This window comes from Rutidosis leptorrhynchoides, chromosome 6 (assembly GCF_046630445.1).
Source record: "Rutidosis leptorrhynchoides isolate AG116_Rl617_1_P2 chromosome 6, CSIRO_AGI_Rlap_v1, whole genome shotgun sequence".
Classification (NCBI taxonomy): Eukaryota; Viridiplantae; Streptophyta; class Magnoliopsida; order Asterales; family Asteraceae; genus Rutidosis; species Rutidosis leptorrhynchoides.
In genome coordinates this window covers 413,200,628-413,223,636 of record NC_092338.1, presented here as the reverse complement: position 1 = coordinate 413,223,636, position 23,009 = coordinate 413,200,628, and the positions used below count along the sequence as shown (strand labels likewise).

Here is a 23,009-nt window from a genome sequence, read left to right as displayed (position 1 = left end):
CACTAGTTGGGAAGTATATCATGCCAGGCTAAAATAAGCATATTATGTTCAAACCTCAAGTTTCTATTGCTTCTCCTTATTAGTTTTGAAAAGAAAAAAAAATAGAGCGAAAATAAAAATCAAGAGACTATAGTCAGTCTAAGTATTAGTACTTTCGGACCTGATAAAGCATGTGCACGAGTTAGAGATCAGTATATGCAGTATACGATTTTATGAATGGATTGCGAAAAGATATAAATTGTTATCGATTGATTGGAACACATGGCTAGTCAACCCAAAGCCTCTTATTTGTTAAGTTATCTTTGTAAATTGTTGCGATAGTGTGGATAGGAGTTATTCGACGGATACCACTCTTAGTATCCGATTATAACTCTTGTTGATGTATATAGGTGCGAGGGGTGTATTGTACTCTTGCGTTATTATGTTAATAAAATTGTTTTCTGCCTTTCAAAAAAAAAAAAGTATACGATTTTATAATCTTTCTAACTCCAATCTCAAGATCCAACGAGCCCTTTAAAACGAGCATAGAAAACAATCACGAGAAATAGGACAGCAGAAATTACACCTGACACAATCACCACCTGTCAATATTCATGAAAAATATAGGTCAATTTAGGAAAAAATTCAACTCCGAACACATTCATTTATTCAATATTAAAGGTGGCAAAACGGGTCAGAAGTCGCCTAAAGTGTATTTTAATGGCTACATTATTAATCGCTTTTTGCCAAAAAAAAATAAATAAATAAATAAAAAATAAAAAATTGCACTCATAAAATTTATACCATGCTAATTATTATGTATATAGTACATATTAGTATTACCCTGTCACGTGACCCACCCATTTTGCCATCTTAAACTTTTAAAATTCTATACTGACCCATTTGAACATGTAACCGTGATGGTAATTCCAGTCATAGGGTATATTCATGCCAAATATCCCAGTCACCAATGCATAGATCGACATACATACAGTTCCTGAACTTAAAAAGAGCTCAAGCTGTGATCATGAATAAATAACAACATGAGATGATGATCCTCAAACAAAATAAAACAATCAATAAAGAGTACATAGGATATAACGAACCTGAATTAGCTGATTTCTATGATTGTCAAGCTGTAATAAGAACAATATAAAACGCTTTTAGAATCACAATCGCACATAACCAAAGAAATTTTAACTTATCGAAAGATTTGACATACCTGGATGTTTATGTAATCTTCTGTATCATCAATATATTCACGCAGCTGCATAATTTTATGCTTGTAAGTTAACTATACGGTTGTATTCCCTAGTCTCTCAATATAAATAATTAAGCAGCAATCACTTATGGTTAAAACTTTGCCAAAGGGGAAATTTTGTATTTAAATTGAACTACATCGAACAGAAATTATCGAGTATGGATATAAGTGAGTAATTGACATGTTATAAGTTTTATTAAAATGAACATATTAACTAAATAATATATTAGCTTTAAGAATTTTAACTAATTAATATTACTTACACTGGTTAACTTGTTTAACGTTCCATCAATCTGCATGAAGTAGGCCTGAAAAACATCAAGAAGAACAATTTTTTTTTTTTTTTTTTTTTTTTTTTTTTTTTTTTTTTTTTTTTTTTTTTTTTTTTTTTTTTTTTTTGAAAGGCAATGTTAAGGATCTACATTTTTCTTTAAAAAAAAAAAAAAAAAAAAAAAAAAAACTGAATAAAAATATGAAAAGGATGTAAGTTGTAACCTCGAGAAGCATTTCAAGGTCCTCAACATCATTCTCGTCACCATGAACCGTCATCACACTAGCCCTGCTGGCTCTAGAAATCTTTGTTCCAATAGTAGGTGACCCAAGAAACCAATTAGTAGCACCGGACCCACTTAATGGTGAAGCCGAAGATAGCTTTCGTGATAAGTAAAGATCTGCCATGTCATCATCATCATCCAAAAGTCGTTCAAGTTCATCCCTAACCTGCAATAAACATTGATGAACTAAAAGTCCACCATGTAATGTGCCAAAAGGAAAATAATACCTTTTGTGATGACTATAGGGCTCGTTTGGATGTACATTTGAAAGTGCTCGTATGACTTGAAGAATCAAGTCATTGATGAAAGCTAAAGAAATTTAACCCTTTTACATTAATCTCAATAATTATTAAATTCACAACAAATTCTTCCCTGTTTTTCCAAATGGGCCAATTGCATAATGTTATACTAATTCAATCATAGTTATAGTTAGGGAAAGATAGTATTTTCTCACTCCATATAAGAATCAAATCTAAACGTCATAAAATAAATCAAACTCATAAAGATGTATTTTGAAGGGAATCCGACCCGGTTACCCACTCAAAATGATGACATCCAAACTGACGTCTCGGTAACTTTGACCATGTTGACTTTCCCTGACTAAGCACATGAAAACTGGTTAATGTCTCGGTAACTTTGACCATGTTGACTTTCTCTAACTAAGCACATGAAAACAGGTTAACTTAATAAGGACCCACTTCCAGGTTAGTCTTTTTTGCAATGTTTTTTCCATCCTTTTTGCAGATATAAGATAACTGTATTCCATTAAACAAAAATATGACCAGTTTTCATGTGCTTAGTCAGAGTAATATGACCAAACTATGTTATGTTTTCTAGCATTTTGTTGTTTCCAATTATTTTGACCATTTGAAATTCTGTTATCGTCATAGTTTTAAACTAATGTCACAAATTTCCTGATACGGTGTTTATGGAAACAGTTGTAAATATGTGAGCATCATGTTTACCTTTTGAACACGAGCAGTCAACCTTGTCATTGCACTTTTCAGTTTACGAACACGATCCAAATTACGGCTACTAATCTGCCACATGATAAAATAAAGTTATATAAAATGGAAGACTCATTATTTCTATCTATGTAGGCACTAGTACAACAAACAATTTCAGGGGATACACTAAAATAACAATTCTTATAGTAGCTTGCTTATTAACTTAGAATGTTTTAATGATAAATCTATACTCTAAGTGGTTTATACAGTATTATTATTATTATTATATTCCAGAAAAAAGCATGTACCTTAGAGGTAAGCTCATCCAAGGCAGGGTAAGCATCTGTTTCAAGTTCTGTAGTACGAGCAGCATGAAAGCTACAAATAGCCTCTAAGAAAACCTCTAGTGCTCGGAATTCAAAAGGAGATTCTGCAAGCATTATATAAAGATAATTCCACTACTTCAAAATACACAAAAAAAAATAACAATAACAAATAAATATAAAACAAAACCAAAAAGAAGGTTAATTGTACAAACAGAAACAAAGATGAATTTTTTTTTTATCATATAATACCATCTTCTTCACCAGTTTCATTATCATTGTGGCCGTTCAGTTCTCCATGATTGGCATTTACAACAGGCAACCTCCTCCTTAATTCCTCAACCACTGGTATTACATTATCATCTGAAGGATCCCGAAGCAACACCTGCCCAAAACAAAATTAGTAATTATTAATTACTAATTAATTATATAACGAGTTCATACTAGTTAGCTGAAGCACAATATAGATCAAATTGGTCAACTGATAAGACCTTTCAAATGTCACTCCTGTAACTGTGTAACATAAACCGTCTTCCATAGGAAGGGCAAAAAATAACAAATAATATAACCTATGCTATAAAGATAAAAAAGATATCCAGCATAATAACCCAAATTTTCATTCAAACATCAAAAAATTATATTTCCTGATGCATGTAACTAAAAATGCCAAATGTACAAAACTACATACGAATAATACATATACTTTTTCATGAAAACACGGGTTCGGTGAGTTCTATTAAGATAATGACTGGCACTTTGTAACCTATGCCCTCTTTCAGTTGCCATCCTCCCTAGATTATGAAGGTACATTTTTAGAAAAAACGTCAAAAAAACATAATAGAACAAGTCTATGATGCATATATGTAACTATATTACGTCAATGAGAAATATAATATCTATCTGAAACGATAAATATGGTCTACAGGAACATCCTCGAAGGTTTAAATATATATGCTTGAGCCATCAGCTAAATGTGGTTATGGGGACACAGGCACACAGCCATAATTTCAATGGCAACATGAGAATTTGACATAAGGCATCGTTTAAATGAAATCATACTTGAAACTGTAACAGCCCTGAAAATAAGATCAATTTAATATATTGGCTAGGACCACCAATATCCACAAGATATTTTTGTCATTAATCCTGTAAATGAATTCTTAAGGCATTCATATATATGATACTTGGCTAAAAAGATTTTATAAGAGAAAATGACAGGAAGAAAAAGTATGGAATACTAACCTCTTCAGCAGTGATAATAGCCTTGATATGCTGCATTGTAAATATAATCACCATCACCAATAATTAGAACATAAACCGACAAATGAAACTTGCAAAAAAAAGAAATCAATAATATAAACTAAAATCATGTAAGTTTGATCAAATTTATGTAATCATGTTCATCCTCGTAAATAGACTACACAAGAGAACGGATTTTATGTTTTATAGATGCATTGAACTTGGAAACTCATAGCTTTGAAGGATTTGGTAAAAGATATCTTAGCCAAAAGTTGCTTCTGGACTAAAATCATTTCTACTAAAGCTTTTCTGTTTAACTTTGGACCATATGCAACTTACACATCAAATATATTTGCTGAGCAAATAAAAATTTTCATTCCAAAATAAACATTGATTTATTGCACATAAAAAAAAAAAAAAAAACCATCAGAACATGGTAATTAAAGCAAAATCTCATAAAAATTAAGCTAATAGCTGATACACACAAACACATACAAATCACAGATCAAATAAATCGTGCCTTCGCAATACAAAGCGTAAGAAGTACACTTCTTTTCAAGCTGATGCACAAATCTCTTTCAAGAACAAAAAAGACATTATCATTTCAGTGAAAAAAAAAACACATCTATTATGAAGCTACAAGCTACTCCATGTCAGTGTGCGTGTGTAAAAATTAAGGTTGCAAAAGACGTGAGACGGAGTCGAGACAGTCGGGTCCTAAAAAGGTCGAGACGGACGTTGACCAAAGTTGACTTTTAATATATATATATATATATATATATATATATATATATATATATATATATATATATATATATATATATATATATATATATATGTGTACATATTTTAAAGCCAAAAACTTTAATTGACTAATTTGTACCCACAATCGCTATCACCGTTAATATAATACAGAAAATTCAAACTAAAATACAACAAATTTGATCGATTTTACCGACTTTCTGGCTTTTTCAAATTTGGAGACTTTGACCTGATTTTTCTCAATTTGACCCGAATTTTGACCGTTGACTGTCATATTAGACGGTTTTCATAGAGATGGGACTGGCTGGTCACCAAACAGTCGCAACGGCTCGAGACAGGGTGTTTTGCAACAGTACTAAAAAATATCATCCATATGTAAAATTTTGGTACAAAACAAACACACATTACAAGTCAAACAGTCTGAATATGATTTCAATTTACGTGTGCATATATACGTTTGCGTATATATGCATACACACGTATTATAAACAGTAATAACAATAATAATGATGATGAAGATGAGGAGGAGACTCACTTCCAAATTAAGAACAATAGCTCTTTCACGGCCTAAAATTGTTGAAGGATAAGACAAAAGAGGATCAAGGATTCTAAGATCACGAGCATGAATTTGAACTCTATGCATAATTGCATACTTATCAATATCCATTACTGTTTCATTCACATTTGTATCAATTAATATCCAGCTTCTAGCACTCGCCGTTCCCTTTTTCTTCACTAACATCATCCCTACGCCACCGCCGTCTAACGACGTCTTCGTCGTCGCTTCCGTCTCCGGCGCCGGCACCGATAACACGTCTCGAACCATTGCTAACGATCATTCCCGAATTCTGTCAGTGAGTTGTCTAATAGTACTTTGGAAACGGCTTGCATTAATTAATTAATGGAAAATAAAACCCTAATATTAATTCGGTGAATGAATTTAGGGTTTTAGAATGCGGGAGGAAAAAAATTGAGAGATTACATTTTTTGAAATTCGGATTTTATAGAATCAAATAGGTTGGTTTTAGAGGTAAATAGAAGTGCTCAGATTTCATGCCTTTTTTTTAAATATGATGACTTGCTTTATATGATGAGATCCCTTTTTATTTTATTTTATTTGGTTTTTTTATTCACTAAAATTAATATTTTGTCCTTTTTTTATTAGTCATTAAAGTATCGAATTTTTATTTGTTGATGTATTTTTAAGTCTAATGTTGCGTCCTCTTTAGCGTTGGTAATTTCCCCTGCATGCTAAAATCCGCGGAGTGTTTGGTCGTTTTGACCCCCACGTTTTTGACCCCCACGTCGTTCAAACGACAACAGACAAAAAAACATTTTCCCCCCAAAACTTCATTCAACTTTTAAATTTAGTCCCTCAATCATGGCTGTAAAACGTAAATTTATTATTTTAATTAAAAATCTTAATTAAACTTCACTCATATTTTCAACGGGACATATCTTCCCGTTTGCCTCACGTTAAATTTTTTCGAACCCACCGTTTAACTCAGAAAAATCTTACGAACTCAACGGGACTAACTATACGCGAAACGGACACTTCTAAAAAAAATGTTCAATACCTCGAACTATATTCAATACATATACACACCTATAATACGCTCCGTTAACTATGAATACACAACCCAAAAGCCCCGTGGCATCGCGCGGGCCCGTTTTCTAGTTTAATTCAATTCACTCGAGTTGAAGGTAAAATGATCAATCACAAGATTAAATGCAAGATGGTGATGATAATTTCGGGTTCTAAATTAGAGCGATTAAGCATTTTGTGGAAGGATTATAAAAGAATGTTGAAAGTTTGACCTTGAAGTAAATTGTTTGATTTATTTTTTGTTTTGCTTCAATCGTTCTCAAGTTTACTTCGTTTTAGTAGTTGTATAATGATTTTATGTTATTTCTCTGTTAGTTTGGTAGTTTGGTAGTTTGGGTATGTTAGTTTATTTTAGGTTTGTTATGCTGTTTGCTATTGTTAGTTGCTTTTGCGTTATATTTATTTGATCCTTTCATCGTTTCGAGCTCTGTCAATCCCGACGCCGAATTCCAATAAGGTGGAAATAAAGAGTATTAACGGAAAATATTTCATCTTTCCTTGATGCGACAATACAATAGGTAGCCTTACTTTAAGTTTACTAAGGTGTGACGCCTGATTGTGAGTCTCATAGCCATACGAGAGCTTGGAATTACACCCTAGTTTGATAAAAGATTCCCATTCTTATTTATTTCTTCATTTTTTTCAGCATAAAAATTATCATATACTTTGAAACTTTTAAAACAATATGTACTTAATGATCCCGCATTAAATAAACCAAAAACAATAATAAATTTTACGGATGTAAATTATAAGAAGGTGAAAAATGAACAAACATTCCTCAAATCTAAAATAAACAAAAAATAAACGAATCTTTCCCGATATAAAGAAAGTCACCCGTCTACACCAAAATAGAAATATTGCACCTGTCACGACCCGAGAAATAATCGCCCATCATAAACTTTAACTTTCAATCTATAGTCATCACGAGTCGCGTACCCGTCACATCTCGAGAAATGATCACCTATCATAAGCTAAAGCAATAGACTAATCAAATATTTACAAGTTTCATCTAAAATCATAATAGGATATATTAATTAGCCACAACTTTGAGCTTATAAAGAACTCAAATTCTCAATTTATAGTCAATGTAGGATGAGTCATTACAAAATGAAATGTAAAATAAATCACAATGAAAGAAACGTATAATTTTCACTGATCGAAATTTGTTGTCTTTTGCTTCTCATATTCCTCTTTCGTTTTTTCCCCTGTTTGAGAAACATCCCAAAAAAGTTAAAATTAGATTGGAACCTATCGCTTCTCAACCCGAAAGTTTATGATGATCACGGCTGATTGAAGTTTGGAGCATCTGTACAAAACTCGGCTGATTACACTTCATAGATATCGTGTCTGATAGGGTACCCCACCCTCACGAAGTAAAGCACGAAGTAGTTTACGAAGGAAGGAAACGAAGGCATACCTTGACGGAGCGGTGGCATCAAATACCACACACCGAATCTCGGATAGAGTTAGCCTACTACCACTAGTTCGGCGGCCCAAACAAAGAAGGAAAAGGGACAACATAGCTTTTATGGTGTAAGAAGACAAAGAGGAAATTCAACTAATACCTCCAAATTACTTAGGAACTAGTAGTCTTGAAGGGAGAAAAAACTCTCTAATGATACGCATACCCGATTGGTACGTGTTGCGCATCACACTTGCACCATGCGCATATCCTCCACGCTATAGCACTTCTGGCTCAAGTAAATGTGCGCTAGGGGGCGCCAGCTTGAGGATGGCGCGCTGCATAAAGATGACGTGTCCTGTACTAACCACGATCTCTGTACAAGGACCGACAGCTGGCGAAAAAGGTTATAGTACTGTTCCCTGTCCCCTTCATGGAATGATCAGGTAGTGCAGACAGGAAAGCAACATGGAATACGTGGCTCCAATAAACAAACAGCACTGTAGCTATAAATAACAGACTCGAATCACAAGGCAGGAGGTTGGTTTTTTGGGAAGTTACACACATACTATTTTTAGTATCTACGTACGAACCAATCGCGCTATCTGCGCAACGCCTCCTTTACCCGCGCTATCGGACTTAAAGCATTTCACTAGATATTCTGGATATACAGGTAACGTTCCTTAAACACAAACCCTATTCTCAACGCGAGCCATCGCTGACCGGACTACCCGCCGATGGTGGGTCTACGTTTAACCACCCCTGTTGGGATCCTCATCTCGCGAGGGGTTATTCACGGTACTCCGGACCGGAGAGTTAAACTCAATCGACCCTTAAATCGCCTTTCAATGATGTCAAGCATGGACCGAACCCGACCCGATTATTCTATGCTTGATCATTTGGCGCCATCCGTGGGACATGCAAGTTAAAAGGTTTTGATTTGATCTATTCTCTATATGTCCGCTACTCATTTATTTTTTCTATACATGCACCTGTTGCGAAAAGATAAATGCATTCAATGGCCAACTGTCGACCACAGCTAGGAACAAAGCACAAAGCTGGCGCTGGCGAAAGCTCGGGGATGACAGAGATATCGTTCCCCGCCATCCAGACATTTAACACTTCCTGCGCGCCCATTGTAGTGCAGGGATATCTGCCCGAGTCAGGTCATGGCGTTAAGCACCTTCATATAGACAACGGCAGTAGCGTTGACATCATGTACGAGCATTGCTTCAGACAGCTACCCACAACGGTGAGGCGAACCATCAAGCCTCCGACTATGGCCTTATCCGGATTTTCAGGAGAATCAGCGTGGCCTATTGGAATTTTAGATTTGAAGCTGGAGCTGAGAGACAGTAGAGATAAGTTAAAAAAGCGCACTGAGAGCATAGAATTTTGTGTGGTGCACTCGTATTCTAGATACAATGCTATACTGGGAAGGACCTCCATTCAAAAATTCGGCGCTATACCATCCACAATACACGGGATGGTCCGATTCCTGTCAGAGCAAGGAATCGCCACCCTCGAGTCAACACCGCTAGACGCCTTGTGCGCATCTGTTACCGACAAAGGAGGCGCTACTCCCGAAGAAAGGGGCGCGAATGAGTGGTGGGTCATAGTTAATCCCGAATATCCGGAACAGAAGGTAAAGATAGGGGGAGCCTCACGTACGAGACTAAGGAAAAGCTGAGGAATATCCTCATCTCCAATTCTGACGTGTTCTGCTGGCGCGATGCTGATATGACTGGAGTACCGCGAGAGATCGCACAGTATTACCTCCGCGCCAGCATCAATTTGACCCCTATCAAACCGAAGAAACGGCCAATGGCGCCCGAAAGAAGTGAATGGTTGCGCAGAGAAGTGGATAAGATGGTTAAAGCCAACTTATTGCGCAAAGTGAACTACCAGGCGTGGGTAGCTAACCCTGTGTTGGTAGCCAAGTCTGATGGAACGTGGCGACTCTGTATCGATTTCAAAGATATTAACAAAGCTTGTCCTAAAGACAACTATCCTTTGCCAGAGATAGACTGGAAAGTAGAGTCGCTCCCCGATTTTAGGTTCAAGTGCTTCCTAGACGCCTACAAAGGATATCACCAAATACAAATGGCGGAAGAAGATGAAGAGAAGACCGCGTTCCATCGATACAGCATTCGCTAAGTAAATTGGGTGCAACCTGTAGCGACCCGACAAAATCGTCATTGGCGGCGCCGTCTACTTAGGTCCCGTTACGTGGTCATAAGTCTTTAAAATGACGTTTGACCAAAAATATGTCGCATTCATAATGTAAAGATGTTTCAAGTTTACAAAAGTAGTTCAACAACTAGTTACATTACAACGTTTAACGTACAAATGAAACCTATGCGACACAATTTAAAAGTAAGTCAAAAGATGCTCCATGTATGCATGTATACTCGACATCCAAGCAAGTATCAAAATAGTGAGCGGAAGCATGTAACACGTATTGTTCAAGGACCTGAGAAAAACATAAAAAATCTGTCAACGAAAACGTTGGTGAAATCATAGGTTTAGTAAGTGAGTACGTAAGTAAGTAAGTTGAACCACAAGTTTAGTATAAGCCGATTATTCCAATCGTTTGAATTCCATAAATTTTGTTGTTTACCGAGCACTCAATTATCAAAGCTTAACTGTATCATTTACCTCAGCATAAAAGTGTTAGAACATACACCGTAATAGAATATATTTCATTCGCTTAACGGTAGCGAACCGTTCGAATAAGGGTTAGTCAAACCCGTATGGATCCACACAACATAGTGTCGCTTACACCATCATGTGTAACTAATGATAACTGAATTGAGGGTTTTCGTTCAAACTCGTCTGTGTCTTTGTATTCGTATTTGTGTTCAAAGAATAAAAGTATGAAAAGTATATATACATATGAAATGTATATAAGTATGTAATGCATATGTTTCTCAGCCCACGATTTAAAAGTATAAAAGTTGTTGAAAAGGTGGGACTATGATCTCACCTCGAGTGCAATAGTATAAAAGTACTTCACAAGTAAACGTGTGCAAGAACGAATGCTAGTCTTGACCTTAACAATAGGTTGTATCAATAACGGTAAACACGATTGGTCAAAGTTGTTCAATTAGTCCTATGGCTCGTTACGACTCGATTAATATAGCATGTGAATCAAATTGTGAAGTTTCATGCAAGAATCAAGTATACAAGAAGATTAGAACGGTTTAAACAAGTATTGGTTAAGTTTGGACAAAAGTCAACTTTGGTCAAGTCAAAGTCAATGAAAAAGTCAACACATTCGGGTCGGGTCCCGAACTATTTTTCTAAGGTTTTTAATCATATATAAGCATGTTGGCCAAGTTTCATGTTAATCGGAGGTGCGTAGCATAGTTAGAATTAAACGAAAAAGTGAAAATTTGGACAGCCAGGTTTGGAGCGCCGCTCAAGGGTTTGGAGCGCCGCTCCATGTGTCTGTTAAGCAATTCTGGCAGTTTTAACACTTAATGCACAAATTCAACTTCAAACAATCATAATTAATGAACCGTAAACATTCAAAACATGTATCTTATATCGTTGGAAAGGTAATTTAACAAGGAATACAACTAAACACTTTTCATCAAACAAAAACCTCATTTAAAATAACCAAATTCTCGTCAAGTGATCATTAAAAGTTCGTTTCTAAAGTTTCAAGTTCGTAAAACGCATTTCATGATTCGGGAAACCAATTTACACATACGATATGCCGTTTCGAAGGTAATTAAACATACAACACAATTAAACACTTACAAATAACATCTCGTAGCATTCAATGCATTAAAAGTTCATTTTCAAATCTATCAAACCCTAGTCAAGAATCATAAATCATAAATCATGTTAATGTAAGGTTTTCATGTCATCCAACATACCAAATCGAAGCATATGAAGCTAGTAACACAATTAACACATGAACTTTAACATCTAACAACATTTAAGCAACCAAATCTCAAAATCAAACACACTCATTTCAAGTTTAAGCTAGTTACATCAAAATGACAAGAATAAGCATATAAATCACATATTCATGTTAAACTTGAGCCATAGACACTAATTAACACACTTTTAAGTTTAAAAGATCAAGAACAAGAAATCTAGTTTTTTTTAGAAAGGTACCCAAATGAGATGAAATTTGTATCAAAACGTAGAGGATGAAGAGAGGATCACGAATATGTAGTCGGATTTGTTGTGAGCTTCCTAGATCCGAATTAGATGATGAATGAGTGATTTGGTGAGTTGAGAGCAAAAAGAGAAGTAAGAAAAAGAGAAGGAGGAGATTGAATACCTAGTCACCACTTTGGCCACTAGTCACAATTAGTCCCTCAAGTTTGTAGTCGGGTGCGTGAATTAGCCGAACGAATATTTTAAATACGCGAGAGTAAACGGGAGATGTTATAATTCAATAACGAAAATATTAAGAACGTAAGCTAACGGAGGATACGAATCTAGATACGAAAGATATTATTAAAATAAAAAGACGGACGTTAAAATAATTTAACGGAAAAATGCGGGATGTTACATTATCCACACCTTAAAAGAAATTTCGTCCCGAAATTTAGTTGGAAGTAATAGTCGATGTCTCTTCCTCGAGACCTTGCGTTGTAAATTCTACGGATGAGTGAAGGTACATTCTTGGGCAGTCCCACGAAATTTGACAGCTAAGATTTTACGTTGTCTTAAGGTTTAGTTTTACGATCCATAATTTCAACAGGTTCTCCCATGAAGTGGAGTTTGTCATCAATAGTTTGCTCATCTAAAAGGAATAACAGCTCCTGTTCCGTAGGACACTTCTCAAAGTTTGATACATGGAATGTAGGATAGACGGGAACCTAACTGAGTCGAAGGATCTAAACGGTATGTAGCGGGTCCAATACACCCCAAGACTTCAAAAGGATCAATATTTCCGAAACGGATTACACCTTCCCAAGGTGCGATTCCTCATTATTACGGTCTTCCTTCTCAGACTTGAACGATCTTAACAGTTATTTCTTGAGTGAGTTCGGATCCGGCGATTTGCTTGTCACCTACTTCGGTCTACGAAAAGGAGATTGACATTGCGGTCATATAAAGCTTCGAAAAGTGCGGCTCTAATACACGAGTGGTAACTACTGTGGTAAGAGGGAAACAACTAAAGGCAACAATACATGTTTGTAACAAGTCTTTCCAAGATTTGAATCGTACGTTTGCTTGGTCCGTCGGTGTGTGGATGATACGCGGTACTCATGTTTAAACGTGTTCCTAAGGCTTCTTATAATACTAGGAGTGAAATGAGTATTGTGATCCGAGATAATTGACAATGGTACACCGTGTTGGAATAGAATTCTTTAAGATGTGTCTGAACAAGTTAGTTAGGGCTCGAAAACGTTTGTTGAAACAAGTTTCTTATCGGCTACTGAAAACGTTCGTCAGGACTATTCACCCTCGTGGTGAATACTAGTAATGCGTGAAGAGTCTCTCTTTCCACTGATAATTTAGATAAAATGTTTTCTTACTCGAAAGTACGAGCACAAAAAGATAGGAGTGAAATGAGAATTTAGAATAGGATGAGTTTACATCTTGATGTAGCCATATCGCACATCTTGTGACCAAATGTTGAGACTTGGTGGGAACGAGATAGTACACATAGTTGTATAGTTCAGAGTTGAGTAGTAGTTTGCCGTAAATCAGAAGCATAAGGACGATACTTCGAAGAAGAAAGGGGTATCCTTGGATTGTGTGTTATCTTGGGTCCCAGTAATATCAGACAAAAATAGTGAAATAACATAGTTATGTATCATGTTACGTGGTGATGAGAAGATTGATCGGATCCATAATTAAGTATTCAAATTCTTCGTGTAAAGTAAGGAATTTCAGTTTCCTTGATTTCGAGTCGAGAGAGTATGCCTTTCAGGCGTTCACGTAGAAATATCTCCATATTTGAGTTCCATCTTGCGCTACACGAATTTAGCTAGTAAGGTTGGTGTGGATAATTATGTTCGAGGTTCGGATACGGAGAGATTTAAGGACGAGCGATACGGAAAAAGTCGGAAATGAGTCTTCGGTAATAACCAGCGAGATCCAAAATTTTACGAATACAATTCAGAGTCGTGAGGGTTTTCCGATTACGTGGGTCTTTGATCTTTGCGGGATTTATTTTAATACTTTGACCACTAACAATATGGTTTAGGAATTGGACTTCGTTTAACCAAAATTCTCACTTGAAGGATTCGGCATAGAGTTGCTCTTTTCTCAAGAGTTCGAGCGTAGGACGGAGACGTTTTTTGTTTTCTTCTTCGTTTGAATTGAATAGGTTAAGACATCACCTATGAATACGATAACGGGTTTGTCTAGACAAGTTTGCATACGTGGTTCAGGAGGTCCATGAATACGGATGGAGCCTTAGATAAACTGAATGGTCACTAAAAGAAATTCATAACTATCGTAACGAGTTCGGAAAATGGTTTTGGAGACATCTTCTCCCTTAACCCTCGATTGATGATAACCGGAATGGAGGTCGATTTGGAATACACACAAGATCCTTGTAATGGATCAAGAGGTCGTTGACACGGGGAAGAGGATATCGGTTCTTAACCGGAAATTATTTAGTTTACGATAATCTATACATAATTGTAGGGAAACATTTCTTCTTAACGAATAGGTTTTGGGCTCCCTAGTTCTATAGGTATCAAGTCAGTTTCAAATTCCTTACTCCAAAAGTTTAACGTACACCCTCCGATAAAATTTTCATCGGCACGCTATAGTTTTCCGTGGGTCACTTGAATGGCATAAGTAGTGTCTAGGGGAAGTAGTGGAGTGCAAAGAGTACGAGTCAAAGCCTTGGTTATAAAACGTCTAACGGTACCCGAATCGAATAAACGTGAAATATAAGGGTTGTTGAGAAGAAACATACCCGTGACTAGTTGTCATCTCGGGCTTCCTCGGTGTTAATGTTGAAAGCTTGGCTGCGTGCATTGGGGTTGGCTTTCTTCTCTGGGCACGCATTCTTAAAATGACCCGGTTGGCCACATTCGAAACAAACACCCGCTCGGTGTGCATTGGGCGCCTTTTGGGCGACGGGGGTGACACTTCTACAATCGTTGGCCATGTGACCACTTCCTTAGTACAGGTGGAAAATCAGCTTGCCACATTCCCCATAATGACGGTTGCGGCATTTGTTGCAAAATGGCTTGCTACATTCACCATAATGATGTTTGTGGCACTTGTTACAAGATGGTAGACTTCCGACATAGCCTTTCTTGTCGTCGGAGGTGAAAGGCTTTTTGGCGGGGTTGTTATTATAGTTGCTTAATTGGGGGGCTTCCCATTTTCTTTTGTTGCCACCCGACTTATCATCGGCTTTAGGTGCCGGCACTTCAATTTCGTCCACCGTTTCGATCAATTGGCAGGCCATCTTTAAAGCTTCTTGGTGGTCAACGGGTTTGGATGACATTACCCCGTGTTTGATGCTCTTAGGGAGACCATCCATGTAAAGTTCAACTCTCAGGGACTCGGGAGTCACGAGGTTTGGGCACATCAAGGCTAGCTCGAAAAATCGTTGATTATAGGCCTTTAGGTCATTCCCGACCGCTTTTAAAGTTCTTAGCTTGTGTTCAAGCTTGCGGGTCTCTTCGCGCGAAAAATATTCGGTGATCATCTTTTTCTTTAAGTCTGCCCAAGAGAGAGTGTGGGCTTCATCGGTACCCACCGATTGCACATACGTATTCCACCATGTGAGAGCGATACCGGCAAAAGTGTGAGTGGAGTATTTGACCTTGTCTTGCTCCCGACAACCGCTTATGCTAAAGACGGCTTCCGTTTGCTCAAACCATCGGGTGAGCACAACCGGTCCCCCGGTCCCATCGAAAGTGTGAGGCTTGCACCCCATGAAGTTCTTGTAGGAGCACCCTTCGCTTGAATTACCGGCTCCTTGATTGTTGGAGTTGTTGTTGTGGTTGTTGTTATTGTTGTTGGAGGAGTGACCGGCCATAGCCGTATCTTCGGCGGTGGCTATCATGCGTTGAAGAGCTTGTTCGGAAGTCTCATTACGTGTGCCGCGGCGAGGAGGCATTGTTCCTTCAAGACACAAGAATATCGTTGATTAGTATTCTCAATAATACTAATCGTGATATGGAATAAAGATAGAGAGATAATTTTCCTTGACTCGTCTTAAATTCTTTATGTCATAATGTCGGAACGTCCATATGAGTCACAGTAATATAATTCTGGCAATTATATTACCCTAATTCATATGTACATTCGACATTATTTCATAAAGTCAAGGTGACGCTTCAATCAAATTTTGACAACGCGAGATTTAGATAGACTAAGAGTTAGACATGAATAGAAGAGTTCGAGTATAATGCACAAGTAGTCAAGTAATTCCTACTTCTAGTCTATATGTCTGTTGTAGTCTAGACTCACTAATGTACCCTATGACTCGGGGTCGACACCAATGAACTCTAAATGCCTACAACCAACGCTCTGATACCATCTGTAGCGACCATGCAAGTAGCTACAGATGGGGTAGAAACCCACCCAGTACCTTTCCAGCTAACGCTTGGTGACCACTGAGCGTACCTCAGACACTGATTTTAAAGCCCGCATTTCTGCCAAACTGCCAATCCTCCTGCAAAGGGATAGCAAGGGGTAAGAGCCAATGCTTCGTCACAGGTAACACTGTGAGAACCTGTAATGACCCGCACTTTTTCGATCGTTCTATACTTATAAGATTAATATTTATATAAATTAAACCTTACCAACATGATAAGCAATCCAAATTGTTAAGATTTATGTTTTTGAAAAGAGTTTTACACAACGTTTGACCGTCTAGTTTGACCGATGATATCACGAACTATACAATATATGATAATTATACATACATATTTAACATGATCTCAGGATGTTTTAATATCTCATTTTGTATTAATAACAAAAAGTCATAAGTATATTTTGAAACTACTAACTTAAGTTTTCAAAACAATAACCATACGTAACGTTATTTGACATAAATACTGATGATTTATAATGTTTATACATATATCGTATAAGTAATGTATTTAATCATTTTTAAAGGGCTTTTATACATAAAACAATATAAGTATATTTACAAAAGATAGTTATATTTGAATTCTCGTTCCGTTTCCTCAATAATCCTATACGTATATCTAGGGTACTATACACAGCTTCTAGAAGTATTTACTATTGGTATATACCAATAGAAATCTTCAATTATTGGAATAATATGTCATTCATGACATAATAAATTTTAACTTATCTTAGATATTTTCACTAAAAACCAAATTTTCAAGCCTATAAATAAGCACCATTTCTAACTCATTTTTACACATTCATTTTCCAAATTTTACTTCCAATTTTCACACACACTTGCAAGAACTCTCTCAACTTTTATTTTACTACTTCTTTCCAGCAACTTTACATTTTAAACTTGAGGTAAAAACTCTACTTCAACTCTTTTTCAATTCATATATTTATAGCTATATATATAAGAGTTTATAAACTAGAACATAGTTTGAATGATTTCAAACTTGTTCGCAAACTAAATAGATCCTTCTAACTTAAATTTTAAAATACTTCAAGACCTGTAATATAACTTAAAAATATGCTAATTTAACAAGGTATAACTTGGTTTTTCAAAGAACACCTTAAAAACTGTTTTTATGACGTCGGGGTGCAACCGGGGGCTGTTTTGGGTTGGATAATTAAAAACCATCTTAAACTTTGAATTGGAGGTTTATTTTCTGGAAAAATGATTTTTACTATGAATATGATAACACATAAAAATTTCATGATTTAACTCAAAGTATAAGTATTTTTAGAAAAAAAATCATTTAAGGTTGTTTACATGATGGAAAATGATTAACTTCATAAGTTTCACTAAAGTTTGACCTATGACCTGTGATTTCGAATACAAACTAAGGTATTTACAGTTCATAGTCTTAAAGAGGGACTCGATCCAAGGAAGTGGCAAGTTGAATCAACGAAAACGGAGTTGTAACGAAGAAACTATGACCAAAACGAGATCGGATATCTAAGACTAGTTTGGCTACGAAAATAATTGGAGAAAATTAAATAAATCACATCTTTTTAAAATAACATGATATTTTATATATATGTACTCATAATTTAATTTTATATGGTTCAGGATCACCCGTAAACAATACGAGAAGATTAATCATAAGATCCCATGATTGTACGCAACACGTCATTTGACAACACCGGTACTTTATGTACGCAACACGTCATTTGACAACACCGGTACCATGGGTCAAGATTAATCTCGACCAATACATATACGATGGGGGTTTTTATTTATTTCATTGGGGGTTTATTAAACACCTAAAAATGAACCATTAAAATTGAATTACTAACATCGGACTGCTAACTACGGACTAAGAAATTATTAAAACTATTAAAAGTATAAAAAGTATATATATGTGACGATTGTTTAAAATAGAAATATATTGATAAACTATATATGGATAGGTTTGTGATATCAATCGGAGACCAAGTCGAAATTACATATCTTCAAGACGAAAGTGAGTATATAGTCCCACTTTTAAACTCTAAATATTTCGGGATGAGAATACATGTATTTTATGTTTTACGTTATGGACACAAGTAACTGAAAAATATATTCTACGTTGAGTTGTACCACTGGCATACTTCCCTGTAGCTTGGTAACTAATATTTACAGCGGTATTGTAAACGCGAATCCTGTTGATAGATCTATCTGGCCTGACAACCCCAACCGGACTGGACGACCAGTATTCAACGGTTGCACAGTACTTCGTTTCGTGACTACACTTGGTACGGTGTAGTAAGATTTCATAATAAAGGGAATATGCGACGTGATTAAATGTTAAGTATGGTTACCAAGTGCTCAACCACTTAGAATATTTTTATTAAACTGTTTATATATGAAATCTTGTGATCTATATATATATATTGCTGCCGGCACTAAACCTATATCTCACCAACTTTATGTTGACGTTTTAAACATGTTTATTCTCAGGTGATAATTAGAAGTTTCCGCTGCATTATGTTGAATTTGAGCAGGATCTTGCGTACGCATATTTGTGTCAAAAATAAAACTGCATACCCGAGGATTTGTGTTGTAAAATATACTAGAAATCGTGTTGTTATCATTATTTGTAAAGTTTGTAAGTCGAAGATTATCGCTAAACGATAATCATCTTTCTATCGTCTAAAGCTTGTATCAAAAATAAGATTTGTGGTTTGTAATGTAAAATATATGCAGTTTTCTTTTAAAAAATGTCTCATATAGAGGTCAATACCTCGCAATGAAATCATACGTTATCTAACTCGTTCTTAGAGTTAAGGACGGGTTATGACATGTGGTATCAGAGCGGTGGTCTTAGCGAACCAGGTTTGCATTAGTGTGTCTAACTAATAAGTCGTTAGGATACATTAGTAAGTCTGGACTTTGACCGGGTCTGATTTCAAAAACCATTGCTTATCACTGTTGGTTAAAATTTATATGTAAATATTATGTAGTACTAATGAGTTAGTTGTGGTGTGATAGATGTCGGGCTCAAAACTTATTATCACATTCAGCGACTCTGAATCAGAATCTTCAGATGGTGTTCCAGTCATTAACCTATTCGATGACGAAAATAATATCTTTGGGGAAGACTCACAAATTCCGGATGAACCAACTATAGAAAATCTAGAAAGTGAACCCGAGGAGGAAAGTGAACCCGAGGAGGAAAGTGAACCCGAGGAAATTACGAAAGACAAGTTCGAACAAGGAAAGAAACGAAAAGCTAATGAATTAGAAAATTCAAATCCCGAGTTTAGGGAGGATGATGTGGCACCAACTCCACTAAACACTACCACCCCTATTCCCGCTATTCCTATTCGTGTTGTCCCGGCATCTAGTTCTTCAGCCCCACTGCCAAAATATAGGCAGACAGCTAGGATAAGCGTTAGGCCATTCATTGGAACTAAGCGTCCTAGAAAATAGACCAAACGATGCGCTGCCGTATTAAACCATGGGATCATATAATGTTTTGTATAATATTATTAGTGTGGTTTGCTTAATGTTCGATGTAAGATAAGCATATGTAAAATAGTGAAGTGTGAAATGCAATAATTTTCCATGGTTAAGTATTATTTAGATTGTAGTAATTGGTTCGGTACTAAGCTATTAAGTATGAACATTAACGGGTAGGTACTACCCTAGATATAATTATAAAACGCTAATAAGAAGAAAAGGCTTTTATAATAATACCTGGTTCATATTATTAATAAGCTATAATGTACTGTAAATATACACTACATCTATAATATTCCATGTGAATAATTATTTTCTTTTCATTCTTATAGAAGAATATGGCGCGATTGAACCGAATGACGGAACAAGAAATCCAGGAACTCATCAATCAGCGAGTGAACGACAGAATGTTATGGGTCGAGGCTGCAAGAGGTGCTGCAGTTAACCCAAATCCTCGTGTGGGGTGCACTTACAAAACTTTTCAAGCTTGCAAGCCCTCATCATTCAGTGGAACAGAAGGACCGATCGGTTTAACCCGGTGGATAGAAAAGATGGAAACTGTGTTCAAAATCAGTGGTTGTGTTGAAAAGGACATGACCAAATACGCATCGTGCACTTTACAAGATAGTGCACTCACGTGGTGGAAAAATTATGTGAAGGCTGTAGGAGGAGATGTAGCTTATGATACTCCGTGGGAAGAATTCAAAACAATGTTAATCAATGAATATTGTCCAAGGAACGAGGTTAGGAAGTTGGAAGATGAGTTACGAAGTCTGAAGGTTATTGGTACTGAAATCACCAACTACAATCAGCGATTCATGGAATTAGTTTTGCTATGTCCTGAATTGGTTCCAACCGAAGAACGGAAGATTGAAATGTACAAAGATGGTTTGCCCAAAAAGGTCAAGGCAAATGTTACAGCATCGAAACCTAAGACAATTCATGAAGCTATAACCATGGCAAACGAGCTAATGGATCAGGTCATTTTGGATAAGAAAGCATTCAATACTGATGTGAAGGTATCAGGTAACAAGAGAAAGTGGAATGGAAGCTATGATCGAGGTAATCAACAACAAACTTTTAAGAAACAAGAAACCCCGAAAGGTACGGGTAGTGGTTCAGGTTTTGGTTACAAAGGACAAAGTCCTTTATGCAACCGATGTCACAAACATCACTTTGGTTACTGTAGTGTGGTATGCAACAAATGTAATCGACAGGGTCATCTTGCTGAAGATTGTAGGGCTCTCGTTACGAATACAAATGGTGCCAAGACTCCTGCCACCAACGCAAATAGAACTGCTTTGGCTACCATTACTTGTTTTGGGTGTGGAAAACAAGGCCACTATAAGAGCCAGTGCCCGAATCCAGAGAAGAATATCGGACCTGCACGTGGAAGAGCATTTGTTATTAATGCTAAAGAGGCATGTGAAGACCCGGAGCTTGTTACGGGTACGTTTACCATTAATAACTTATCCGCATCTATTATATTTGATACTGGTGCTGATAGAAGTTATGTGTGTAGAGACTTTCACGCTAAATTGAATTGTTCATCATTACCTCTCGATGCTAAGTACATGATTGAGTTAGCTAATGGTAAACTAATTAAAGCCGATAAAATTTGCCGTGATTGTAAAATAAATTTAGCCGGAGAAACGTTTAAAATTGACTTGATACCTGTAGAATTAGGAAGTTTTGATGTAATAGTCGGCATGGACTGGATGTCCAAAATAGGAGCTGAAGTTGTGTGCGCCAAGAAGGCAATTCGCATTCCTCGTAAGGATAAAACGCCAGTAATGATTTATGGAGAGAAGGGTAACTCAAAGCTAAAACTCATTAGTTATTTGAAAGCTCAAAAGTGCTTGAAGAAAGGGTGCTATGCTATCTTAGCACATGTTAATAAAGTCGAAACAAAGGAAAAAGTGAAGAGCATCAATGACGTGCCTGTGGCAAGAGATTTTCCTGAAGTCTTTCCGGAAAAGTTACCGGGATTACCTCCATTTAGATCTGTAGAATTTCAAATAGATTTAGTACCAGGAGCTGCACCAGTGGCTTGTGCTCCATATAGACTTGCACCGTCCGAGTTAAAAGAACTTCAGAGTCAGTTAAAAGAATTACTGGATCATGGATTCATACGACCAAGTACTTCACCGTGGGGAGCTCCGATTCTATTTGTTAAAAAGAAAGATGGATCTTTTAGGATGTGTATAGATTATCGTGAATTAAATAAGTTAACTATCAAGAATCGGTATCCACTACCGAGAATTGACGACTTATTTGATCAACTCCAAGGATCATGTGTGTACTCAAAAATTGACTTAAGGTCGGGCTATCATCAATTACGTGTCAAAGAAGAAGATATACCGAAAACTGCTTTTCGGACACGTTATGGTCATTACGAATTTTTGGTTATGCCGTTTGGATTGACGAATGCGCCAGCTGTATTCATGGACCTCATTAATCGAGTTTGTAGTCCGTATTTAGATAAGTTTGTTATCGTTTTCATTGATGATATTCTTATCTATTCCAAGAGTGAGCAAGAGCATGAAGAGCATTTAAGGTTGATATTAGAGTTGTTGAGAAAAGAACAACTATATGCTAAATTTTCTAAGTGTGCTTTTTGGTTGAAAGAAGTTCAATTTCTTGGCCACGTTGTTAGTAGCAAAGGAATCCAGGTTGATCCAGCAAAAACTGAAGCCATTGAAAAATGGGAGACTCCTAAGACACCAACGCAGATACGTCAATTTTTGGGTTTAGCCGGTTATTATAGAAGGTTTATTCAAGATTTTTCCCGAATAGCTAAGCCGTTGACAGCGTTAACGCAAAAAGGGAAGAAATATGAATGGACTTCTGAGCAGGAGAGTGCATTTCAATTACTAAAGAAGAAGTTAACTACGGCGCCTATTTTATCGTT

At 36.4% G+C, this 23,009-nt stretch overlaps 1 protein-coding gene across 1 annotated transcript; it reads right to left on the bottom strand.

Annotated features, from left to right (window-relative positions):
- Positions 1-460: 460 nt before the first annotated feature.
- On the bottom strand, positions 461-5,961 carry LOC139852310 (magnesium transporter MRS2-I-like). The gene is made up of 11 exons (XM_071841583.1): positions 5,601-5,961; positions 4,307-4,336; positions 3,317-3,449; positions 3,050-3,171; positions 2,760-2,834; positions 1,736-1,960; positions 1,504-1,548; positions 1,202-1,246; positions 1,086-1,115; positions 879-998; positions 461-581 (listed from the first exon to the last, which is right to left on the bottom strand). The coding sequence occupies exons 1-11, from the start codon at positions 5,889-5,891 to the stop codon at positions 495-497; spliced, it is 1,203 nt and encodes a 400-aa protein (XP_071697684.1). The 5' UTR covers positions 5,892-5,961; the 3' UTR covers positions 461-494.
- Between the last annotated feature and the right edge of the window lie 17,048 nt (positions 5,962-23,009).